Source organism: Chlorocebus sabaeus, chromosome 25 (genome assembly GCF_047675955.1).
Source record: "Chlorocebus sabaeus isolate Y175 chromosome 25, mChlSab1.0.hap1, whole genome shotgun sequence".
In the NCBI taxonomy this organism is placed as follows: domain Eukaryota; kingdom Metazoa; phylum Chordata; class Mammalia; order Primates; family Cercopithecidae; genus Chlorocebus; species Chlorocebus sabaeus.
In genome coordinates, this window is record NC_132928.1 from 43,901,247 (window position 1) to 43,913,973 (window position 12,727).

The following is a 12,727-nucleotide window of genomic DNA, read 5'->3' on the forward strand; positions in this document are numbered from 1 at the left end:
TGACATAAACAAATCAAAAATCATCCTGTGCTCATAGATTAGAATAATCAGTATTGTTAAAATGCCCATAATATCCAAAGCAATATGCAGATTCAATGTAATTTCTATCCAACTACCAATGTTATTTTTCAGAGAATTAGAAAAAAAATCCTGAAATTAATATTGAACCAAAACAGAGCCTTATGGCCAAAGTAATCCTAAACAAAAAGAACAAAACCAGAGGCATCACATTACCTGACTTCAAATCATACAAAAAGGCGAGCGTGGTACTGGCAAAAAAAATAAATAAATTAAAAAAAAAAGATCTATAGATCAATGAAATAGAATAGAGAATCCAGAAATTAAGCCACATACCAACTGATCTTCAACAAAGTCAACAAAAATATACAATGGAGAGAGGACACTCTATTTAATAAATAGTCCTGGGAAAACTGGATAGTCATATGCAGAAGAATGAAATTAGACCCTTTGTATCTTTTACAATATGCAAAAATCAACTCAAGATGGGTTAAATACTTAAATGTAAGAGCTGAAACTATAGAAATTCTAGAAGAAAACTTAGGAAAAGCTCTTCTAGACCTTGATCTAGGCAAAGAATTTCTGACTGAAGACCTCAAAAGCAAATGTAAAAACCCAAAAATAGATAAATGGGACTTAAACAAAATACCTCCTGCAGAGCAAAAGAAATAACCAGTGGAGTAAACAGAAAACCAAGAGAAAGGGAGAAAATATTTGCAAATTATATATCTGACAAAGGACTAACATCCAGAATCTAGAAATAAACAACTCAACAAGAAAAACAAAAAACAAAAGTGGGCACATTAAAACGTGGGCAAAGGATATGAACAGATAGTTCTCCAAAGATATACAAGTGGCAAACAAACATGTGAAAAAAATGTTCATCATTACTAATCATCAGAGAAATGTGAACTAAAACCAAAACAAGATCCCATTTTTGACCAGTCAGAAAGGCTATTACTAAAAAGTCAAAAAAGAGCAGATGTTGGCGAAGATGCAGAGAAAAGAGAATGCTTACACGCTGTTTGTGGGAACGTAAATTAGTGCAACCTCTACAGAAAACAATATGGAAATATTGCAGAGAACTAAAAACAGTACTACCATTTGACCCAGCAAACCCGCTACTGCATATCTACTGAAAGGAAAAAAAAAATTGTTATACCAAAAAGACACCTGCACTCCTGTGTTTATCATAGCACTATTGAAAAAAGTCATGGAATAAACCACAGTGTTCATCAATGGATGACTGAATAAAGAAAATGTGGTATATATACCCCGCAGAATACTATTCTGCCACAAAAAAAGAGTGAAATCATGTCATCTACAGCAACGTGGAGGGAATTGGAGGCCATTATCTTAAGTTAAATAACTCAAGAACAGAAAATAAAATATTGCATGTTCTCACTTGTGAGCAGGAACTAAACAACAGGTGCACATGAACATACTAAGGGGAATAATAGATACTTGGGACTACAAAATGTGGGGAGGGTGGTGGCGAGGGTTGAAAAATTACCTACTGGGTATATGTTCACTACTTGGGTGTTAGGTACTCTAGAAACCCAAACCTCACCATTATGCAATATCTCCAGGTAACAAACCTGTACATGTGCCCCCATAAAAGTAATAAAAAAAAAGTAGGATAACGTGAATAGGACAGAAAATGAGGGGTGTTCTTTTAAATAATGCTATCAGGAGAAAGAGGCATTTAAGTAGATAACTAGATGACTTAAGGAAAGGAGTTATGACCGGAAACAAAGGAATAATTGAATCGTAATATCAAGAGATAGAGTAAGAATAGAGGTTAGCCAAAATTGGGAAATACATTTGGGATAAGAGGAGTAAGAAGTATCAGTAAAGGAGGCAGAGAAGGAATAGAGATCTGTCAGGAGAGAACATCATATCACAGATACTCAGGGCAAGAGGTTTCAAAAAAGCAAAATGATCAATAGTGTCAAATTTTACACAAGGAAATGAGGACTGAGGCAACAGTTATTGTAATACACGAAGAGAACAGTTCTAATTGAGTGAAGAAGGGAAGGCCTGTACTTAAGGAAGAAGCAAAACAGAAAGTAGAATTTGGTTCATGATTTTGCTTCTGGACAGGGGAGACTTGATCCCTCTCCTCAGAGATTCCAAAATCTGGCATCTTGAGACATCATATCTATGTCTGATTTGTTCTTACATCCTCACAGCTCATAGCATACAGTCTTGCTTATAAACCTGTAACAAGAGTATATGAGGAGTGTCTGAAATTTTTTTTGTTAGTGGAAATGTCTTCACTATTTTTCTTTATTTTAAAAATAATACCTACGCAGTAAACAATAAGACATAAAAGAAAAAATACTAAAATTATCCATAATCATACTATCCAGTGATTGCCATTATCAACATTTTTAGGTATGACTTTTTCATTTGTCTAGAAATATACATACATAAATGTAAATGAATACATTTTTAAACTGCAATCTTACCAGACATATTCTTTTAAGAAACATTGTTCAAATTAATAATTTTACTTGTTTTTATTAATGTATTATTTAAATTTATTGTATATTATAATATTATTGCATTAATTTGTTAATTTAATAAATATTATTTGAATAAATAATGGCCAAATTTTCACAAATGCATTCACTAGTTCCTGAAGACTTTCTTCCTTTCTGCAGATGGCACTGATACTCAAATTTTAAATGGTTTAACTATATCATGTGTCTTTTTCCTAAGTTCATAATAAAAAGAAGTTAATGAAATAACCCAACAATCATATTTTAAAGTACATAAGTTTCTTGTGTCTATTTAAAATTATGACTAGAATTCTGAATTTTTTTTTCCTTTCTCTTCATTCAATCACTCATACCAAAGCTGTTTAAATTTTATGGTATATTACTTTAAAGTACATTTTTCTTCTGGGGTCTGCAACAAGAAAGACAAAACCATTTGTAATTTTTGTCACAAAGCCAAATCATGACCAAAATATTACAATGGAGCTCTCAAAAGTAGCTCATACCATCTCTCAAAAGATTTTGCTTTTATAACCCTATTACAGTCAATTCACTCTTGGAATGCATAAGGAAACCTGGAAAATATACGAAGCATGGACTCTGTTTCCATTTATTTATCCTGGGTCATAAGGAAATTTCTCAAATAAAACTTCCCTTACTTTGACTCTTAACTCTTTCATCTCCCCTTTGCTATTGCAGAATCAGAAGCCAAAACCAGATGGTCCTTGATGAATATTTTTAGGTTGAACCCAATGCAAGCAATGACAAATCATGATATATGTTTGGTATTTAAATGGCATTTGCAACTTAATATTTTCATGGAACTGCTTACTGCTTCATTAGATAAGCTCACTGTTTTCAAAGCCATCCATTGGTTCATACAGAAATATTTAAAATAAGACCTTCAGTTTTCTTCATACTTTGTATACTAAATGGTTTAAATTGCTTTAAAAAAAATTCATGTTTTTTCCAAAGGTTTAAATTATCTTTAATTGATACAATTATTTCTGCTAGAGATAATAGCCAAGAGTTTCCTACTTTAAAACAGTATGTACCTGCTGTGTTTAGTACAAAAGTTACAATTTTTTCTTTCAGATGAATAGTAATTATGTAATGGAGTTCCTGGGTAGGTAATTATGAAAAGTAAGTTACGTAAGTTATATAATTATATAAGATCTTCTATCTCTAGAGATTAACAAGAGCCAATTTGGCCCAAATTATTCAATTATCATTATTAAAGAAATAATACTATTGTGTTTTCCCCTCAATTACATAAATGTAAGGGCAGCAGGCAATTCTTGTTCAGCAGAAAAGATGTAATAACAAACCGTTTGCATTTTTCTACTTTCTGAGAATTAGTTGCTTATTATTCAATCATAGGTGCTTTTTAACAAAAAAAAAACTTGAAAAGGAATATCTTAAAATTAAATATGTAAAATATGAAAGGAAATATCCAAATTGTTGAGGCTGTTGAAAACTGCTCAATAGAATTTTATTTGTCTCATCATTGATGCAATTTTTTTTATGTTCCCTTGTGTTCCTTTGCAGTTCCCAATGGGTAAACTCTTCAAGAGATCACGGTCAGCAATTTCAAAGGCTAACAAGTTGTTTCAGTTTTAAATATCAAGCATTTGGGACTATTTTTCTAAATTCAAATCTTTAGCTGCCACCACAACTCCAGTAAAAATAAAGACCAAATGGGGAGAACAGGTACTCTCTTTCGAGACAGTGTGGATTTTTCATGAGATTTTTCAAAGACTTTGAGGTTGACACAGTAACTTTTTGGTAGTTAAGATTTTTACAAACCCAGAATTAGCTATGCAGGTAATTGACTGATTCAGTTATCTCTAACATCTCATAGTCAAACTTGATATTTTATTTAGCTTCTAATCAAAATAGAGTCAGCTAAACAAATAGGTTTATTTCTTTTTCTATCTGATTTGGTCCTGTTGAAAAGCATCCAACTTATTGGCTAGTGTTTATCCTTAAGTAACATTTCCTTCTTTTCTAAGAAATATTCCTTGAAGCATTTATATAAGCTTCTTTCTCCTTAAAGATAGGTCTTCTGTGCTTTTTTGGTATTTTAGGAAGAAGCTTTAATGAGTGATGTCCATTCTGTTTTCTGATTTTTATATTAGGGATCAGATACCATGGTTGTCTTATGGCATAATACTTTCATACTGAAACTTACATTTCACAGGCAATGAGTTCTGTTGTATAGAGATGATCCCACTGCACATTACAGAATGTATTGCTGCAGTTTATAACTAGTGCTTCAAAACAGTTCCCAGAGCCCATATACAAAATCATGAAATGAAAGATAGGCACTCTCATTTTGCAGGGTTTATCCTTTTAAATCACGTATTCCCCATTCCCCATCCCATATCTGGCCCCATCCCCTGCTGTTTCAGACTGCAGGAGAGCTCTGCTTGACTTCTGGTATATTTTTTCTAAATGACATTCTGTTGAGAGCAGTCATCTCCATCCATCCTCTTCCCCCAACATTTGTGAGAAATATATGTACTCTTTAAATGTCATTACAAAAACTGTTCACATGCTCAGAAACCTACAGGCAAAGATAATTTTTAAGCAATTTAGGACTTCATGTTTTATTTTATCTAAACAAATGGAAACATGAAGTACACATGGCTTCATTTAAGTATATTCGTGACCTATAAGCACTCCCAGGTGCCTGGGAGTGAAAAGGTAACTACGTGACTGGAACATTAGCATTCCTAGCACAGACTCATACAGATAACATGTCAATCTTAGCACAAAAAAAGAGAAAGAAAGCATTCCACTGAAACTGAAGTTCAGGGATGCATTCCTTTTCTGTTGTGTTTGTGGATGTGGAGACATACATTTATTTTAAAGAATCGGCTCCGAACATCTCCGTTCTATTTTCCACAGGTGAATTCAAAGAAGGGATAAGTGGAAACATTTACACATTGTTTTCACACATTTCCTGTAGCTCTCTAGAACATTATAGTTGTCCCTGATACATTTTCAAATTTCAGAGGAAACACCCGTTTCTACTTATTTTCAAGGTCAGCAGTAAGGTGTTATTTTTAGAATAATTTCTGGAGTGAAACTCAGGAATGGGGAAAAACAAAATGGCAGATACCTCATTTTAGAGCACTAATTGTCCAAAACCCCAAGTTTCAGAGTCTCATCATTGAGCCATATGCAGAAAGCTAAAGTCTAGTCCTAAATGGTCTAAAGTCTAGTCCTAAATGGCCATTAGCCAAAATAGCAGGAAGAGGCTATGCCAAATTCATACTCCAGCAAAGTTTACCGTTTTTTCTAATATAAGTATTGAACTCAGGGGAAAAACTAACAAGAGAAATAAGCCCAGTACTCTCTAATCTATGAGGCTTTTCATTGCCAGGATTTGAATTTTTCATTGATGTGTTGCAAACTGTCACTTTATTTTCCTGGGTTCAGTTTATTTCCTTTGAAATACCTAGTAAGCTCAACTCTCCTCTTCCTATTAGAAAACCAAAAAAGATCACTAGAACATTTTTACTAGCATGTATCACTAAATAAAAATAATAGCAGTTAATATTTATCGATATGTTCTAAACCCAACAACACTATGAAGTAGGAACTATCATTCTCTCCATTTACAGATAAAGAAACTGCCACCCAGAAAATATCTAAGGTCATATGACTAGGATATGTGCCATGGTCCCAGAGCATTAGTCTTAACTACCACACAATACTGCTTGTGCTGAATGTTTTCTGCTTGCCCCTCCAGCTTCATTCTCTAATAATCATTTCAATCTGACTTTGCACCCTGGGATGCTGATCTTTTTTTTTTTTTTTTTTTTTTTTTTTTTTTTGAGACAGAGTCTCGCTCTGTCACCCACGCTGGAGTGCAGTGGCGGGATCTCGGCTCACTGCAACTTCTGCCTCCTGGGGGCTCAAGCGATTCTCCTGCCTCAGCCTCCCCAGTAGCTGGGACTACAAGTGCATGCCACCATGCCTGGCTAATTTTTGTATTTTAGTAGAGACGGGATTTTGTCACGTTGGTCAGGATGGTCTCAATCTCTTGACCTCATAATCCACCCGCCTCGGCCTCCCAAAGTGCTGGGATTACAGACGTGACCGCAGCCTGGGATGCTGACTTTTATGGAACGCCTCCCCTTAGTTCCCTAACTTCCAGCTGGATTTGGGAAAATGAAAGGCACCAGGAAATAGGAAGCGGTTGGGTACATATTCCCCTGGTTCCATTGTTACAGAGCTTCAGTTACTGATACCCTGCCTCTGTAATAGATAATTACAGAACTAATTATTTATTGAAATGCTATTTATTGCTTAATTGTACATTTGAAAACAACTTAAAGAGTGTAACTGGGTTGTTTGTAACTCAAAGATACCTGCTTGAGAAGATGGATACCCCATTCTCCATAATGTGCTTATTTCATATTGCATGCCTGTATCAAAACATCTCATGGACCCATAAATATATACACCTACTATGCACCCACAAAACTTTAAAAAATAAAAAAAGAAATGTTTTTATTGTAATGTTAGCATCTATTGGAATCAGACCAATAAAACAGGCTGGTAAGAGTTTTTCGAGGGAAGGGAATGTTACAGGACATGAGTTGGGGGAGGTGGGAAAAAGGATAGGGAAGCTCAGGACAAGCGAATTATCTAAATAACAGTGGGTCTTTTGTGTTAGCTTCTTTGACACAGGGATATAGCATCTGTAAGAAACTTTGAGATTTCCAGCTTGGACTTTTTCTTACACTAAAAGGAAGCATTAATTAAATCAACTGACAACCCACCCAGCATATAAATAAAGGAGTAACACTGCAATAGTTTAGTTCCTTGTCTGTATTCAAAGGTGAATTAAGGACATCCTTGAGATGTATTGTAAATTGCGTTTCCAAAATGTAATACCATACAGTGATTTATAGACCACTGATGCTTGGCCAAATAATTTCTTCACTTTGGTTTCCCTTTTATGTTAAATAAAGATGAAAGAGTCCTAGATTTTCTACTTAATGATTTTTCTTTTTTAAAAAAAGAAAAAACAGAACGCAGTAAAAACTTTACTTTAGCTCAAGAGAGAGTTGATATAAAATATATCCCCCAGGTTAAGAAACTGATTAAATAGGTTAAGAGAGTAAAATATAACACCACACTTTCCTTTAGAAACAGTAGATGAAAAGTCTTGAGTAAAATGAAAGGACTCAGTGCATGTGTGGCTTCCCTGCAGTTCTTGTGTCTATTAAATGTGAAGATTCCAGTATAGCATCTATTTTCCCTAGAGTTCGTAATGTTTACATAATAGAATAATTTGGAACAGTGAGAAAAAAGAAATGACTAAATTACATGCCAAAATTTTGCAAATCCAATTTTAACACTGTCATAATGCTTCCTATTAACAAAATCTTCCATGGTGGTAGCTTTCTTTAAGGAATATATTGACTTATACAGTTCCAATAGGAGCTTCACAATTTTTTTTTTTTTTTCACACACATTGAAAACCGTCCAACCTCTTCCTGGATTCTCCTACTCAGATTTATTTCCCAGTAACAATCAGGCATCTAATTTCTAGCAAACATGATGGCACAATTTTCCTCACTTTAAAAGCATAATACCAACACTACCAGTGTTATAATAACAGTAGTTAATATTTATTGGGCACTGCTCTGTGCCAGACCTTTTGTGGAACATTTAAGTGCATTATCTCACTTAACCTTAGAGCAAATTTCTGAAAAGGATAATTCTATTGTCTCCATTTTACAAACAGGGAAACTGGGACTCACAGATCCCATGTCACAAAGAAATATACAAGTTTTATCATTTAGGATGCATTTACTTTAAGGTAACTGAATACTCAACTCAAATTGGCTTGAACAAAAAGATAATTTCCTGAACTCTGGTGGTTTAGCAGTAGGATGGGTTTGATTGTTGACTTAATCCAAGATGCCCCTAGCTAAAATTCCTTTGGTCTCATTAGCCCAAAGTAAATGAAACATCCTTTCCTGCACCAATTAGCAAGGTGGTAAGAATTGCTATGATGGATAGATAAATAAAGGCTGAGCCCTATTGTCAGCATCAAACTCTAGTTTATAAAAATGGACAACTTTAGCAATGCTTCTTTCTAATGTTATTCTGCTAAAGCTAAATTTAAAGATTACAATATCAGTTGATGATCCAGGAGAGAAACACTAACAACAAGCCAGTAGGTTAAGTTTCTGTAATATATTCCTATTTATAAAATTTTCTGAATTTACACCAAATTTTTATAAACTATTATTCTTACAAAGTATCTGGTAATTGTCAGAATTATTAAAAATTATTAGAACTATAAAAATTATGTATAATATCATGCTGTATTAGTCCTTTCTCATGTAGCTATAAAGAACTGCCCAAGACTGGGTAATTTATAAAGGAAAGAGGTTTAATTGACTCACAGTTCTGCATGGCCGGGGAGGCCTTAGAAAATTTACAATCATGACGGAAGGGGAAGAAAATACATCCTTCTTAGTGGCAGGAGACAGAAGTGCTGAGTGAAGCAGGGAAAGGCCCCTTATACAACCATCAGATCTTGTGAGAACTCCACTCGCTATCATGAGAAAAGCATGGGGGAACCACCCCCATAATCTAATCAACTCCAATGAGGTCCCTCCAATGACATGTGGGGATTATGGGAATTACAATTCAAGATGAGAACTGATTGGGGGGTGGTGGGGGGAGACACAGCCAAACAATATCACATGCCATTTAATAAAGGTTCTAGGGCTTATAGTTTCTCTATAGGGCTTAGTTTCTCCATTTAACGCACTATATTATTTCAATTTTATGTAACTCAATTTTCCTTGGTTATGTAGACATAAATGGAGTCACATTCCCAGGACACACTTTTTTTTTTTTTGTCGTTGTTGTTGTTTATCTGGCTCTGAAACCCACTACTAATAAAGTCCTATGGTTCTCCTTAAATTTAACCCCATTTGTTTGAGGAATTTTTGGTTTTTTTTCAGATGGAGTCTCACTCTGTTGCCCAGACTGGAGTGCAGTGGTGTGGTCTCGCCTCACTGCAACCTCCACCTCCCAGATTCAAGCAATTCTCCTGTCTCAGCCTCCCGAGTAGCTGGGACTACAGGTGCGTGCCACCATGCCCAGCTAATTTTTGTATTTTTAGTAGAGACAGGGTTTCACCATGTTGGCCAGGCTGGTCTCGAACTCCTGACCTCATGATCCACCTGCATCGGCCTCCCAAAGTGCTGGGATTATGTGTGAGCCACTGTGCTCAGCCTGTTTTGGGAATCTCTAAGTGGTGTCTGACTATTCACAAACACACAACCAGGTCCCATTGAGCAACTATTCTTTCAAAAGCTTAGACGCCAGCCATGTGTCTTCTTGCCTCTTTTATAATACTTCTGCTGGGAATGACCATGTCCACTAGGCATGGCATACTCAGCATACTGACCCCGACACTATCTCTCTCCACTGCAAACCAACACCACCTCCCACCCAGAACCTCACAAAACTCTAAGTAAGTGATGTACAAGCTGATGTAAGAGAAAATGATACTCTTCCTCACTTAAGTCCCACTTAATGCTGCTCACTATACCCTAGAGTCTTACAGAATTCCATGTTGAAGACAATTTCTATCAGCAGCTTTTCCTTCTTTAGGTTCAAGTACAGTATATGGGATAGGACAAGGAACCCAGTGTCTGAGAGAGCCCTGCACTGTTCCCCAAACCCTTTCTTCCCAGGTTCCCAAATTCTCATGCAAACATTGATGCAAATTAACTGTTGAGGGCTCACTGTGTAGTCATCAGACCCTGCCCAGGAATTTCTGAGTCACTAGAGTGGACACAATCTAAAATCAAGCCATAACCCTCTCTAAAGCTGTTTCTTCCAAGAATACATTTTTTAGATTAATTTTACAGATCTATATATTTCAATATGTTGATTAAAAAATTTTTCACTAGATTGCTTCCTCTAGAAATTTGTAATGTCCTATTAGTTCTACCTTGATATAATAAGAACTCTTAAGCTATAAGAGAACTAGTGAACCATTTCATTTAAGACACAAAGGAGTCTGTCATGAAATTAATAGAACTTGTAGAGATACAGTAACCACAGGAATCAAATGTGAATTACGCCATGGCACACGTTTACCTATGTAGCAAAGCTGTATATCTTGCACATGTACCCCAGCACTTAAAAAAAAAAAATAGGACTAAACAAAAAATAATATAAATTTTAAAATACCCTTATCTTTGTATTGGTATGTTCCTAGAAACTTAAATGAGAGCCAAATATATAAACTGGTTTAAAATAATGTCATTATCTTGAGTGAGGCCAAGGAAAGACAGCAAAATGGACAAAGAAGAAATTATGGGCCGGGCACGGTGGCTCATGCCTGTAATCCCAGCACTCTGGGAGGCCGAGCAGGCAGATCACGAGGTCAGGAGATCGAGATCATCCTGGCTAACATGGTGAAACCCCGTCTCTACTAAAAATACAAAAACATTAGCCAGGCATGGTGGTTGGCACCTGTAGTCCCAGCTACTCGGGAGGCTGAGGCAGGAGAATGTCATGAACCCGGGAGGCAGAGCTTGCAGTGAGCTGAGATTGTGCCACTGCACTCCAGCCTGGGCGACAGAGTGAGACTCCGTCTCAAAAAAAATATATATATATATATATAAAAATATATATATATAAATATATATATATATATGACAATTAAACCTATCTAAAGGAATTTTCAAGAAAATACTGGCCGGGCATGGTGACTCAAGCCTGTAATCCCAGCACTTTGGGAGGCCGAGACGGGCGGATCACAAGGTCAGGAGATCAAGACCATCCTGGCTAATACGGTGAAACCCCGTCTCTACTAAAAAAATACAAAAAACTAGCCGGGTGAGGTGGCAGGCGCCTGTAGTCCCAGCTACTCGGGAGGCTGAGGCAGGAGGATGGCGTAAACCCGGGAGGCGGAGCTTGCAGTGAGCTGGGATCAGGCCACTGTACTCCAGCCTGGGTGACAGAGCGAGACTCCGTCTCAAAAAAAAAAGAAAATACTAAATTTTCTTACATTAGAATTTTGCTCAGTAATTAACTTTTTCACATTCTACTTCAGTAACCAGTTAAGCCTCATTTTAATAGTCATATGAAAGTTATTCATCACAAACACAAATTGACCTTACTGAACAACAACAAAAATTTTTGATTCCCATAAAATTAAACAGTTAAATTAAATTTAACAGTTTGTTGCTATAAGTAATACAATCTAAAAATTAACATTAAATATATCTACATTACTTCACATTATTCAATGCCTTTATGAACTGTGGCCTAGGAGTAATACCTTTCGGTTAAAATTGTTTTTGAAATCAAATCTGTCATAATTATGTTGGCCTAACCGATTTTGATAAGGCAGCTGGTAATAAAGTAGACTCCTTTTATTAAACTGACCTCATTAACTTGTTTTTTGTCCAGATGGAACACTTGACCGGAACTTGTAGAGGCAATTTCTTCATAGACTTTATATCCAATATGGGTCCTGTCATCACAATCTCCAGTCAGTACGAATACCACCTATGATTTAAAAAAAAAAAAAAATCAAACAGTGTAAAGGGTTTCCAGAAATAAAAAAAATGTATCGAGTACCTATTGTGTTAACACATTACTAGGCAAGTAGAATATGTGAGTGTGTGTGTGTATATGTGTGTATGTATAATTATTGATTTTATACTCTGTTTAATAGTGAACTCAGATAGGAACATAGTGATTTCTATTTCAGAAGTGTAGGCGAAAAGCTGTAGAAGTAGAAATGAGACCATGACTATGCTAGATCACAGAATGGCCTCAATTCCTCACCCCTCCCTGTATCACTCAGTCAAAAGATTCTGAATTTCTTCTTATAAAAGAGGTAGAGCTTATTTTGTCATCTTTGAATCTAAGCTTGTCCATGTAACTTCCTTTGGCCTATACCATGAGGCAAAAATGACATTCTACAAGGTCTGGGCTGAGACCCAAAAGGGCTTATGTATTTCCATTTGCTCTCAAGTGTTTCTGCCATGGCCATGAGAAGGACATGCCTAAACTAACTTACTGGTCCCAAAAAGAGGGTAAGACAACTATGAGGCAAAGCCAGGTCTCCTGACAGTCAAGCTTAGATAAGCAAAACCCATACTATTCCCCAGACACACCAGTGAGCAAGCCTGGCCTAGATCAACTGA

General features: G+C 35.9%; 1 protein-coding gene across 7 annotated transcripts in view; it reads right to left on the reverse strand.

Moving 5' to 3' along the window:
* The window catches only part of HMCN1 (hemicentin 1), a 454,658-nt gene that overhangs the window by 317,343 nt on the left and 124,588 nt on the right, over positions 1-12,727 (reverse strand). For all 7 annotated transcript variants that reach the window (XM_073011674.1, XM_073011672.1, XM_007989160.3 and 4 more), the window contains exon 4: positions 11,961-12,083. In XM_073011674.1, coding sequence (XP_072867775.1) covers positions 11,961-12,083 — 123 coding nt within the window. The remainder of the gene's footprint in view (positions 1-11,960; positions 12,084-12,727) is intronic.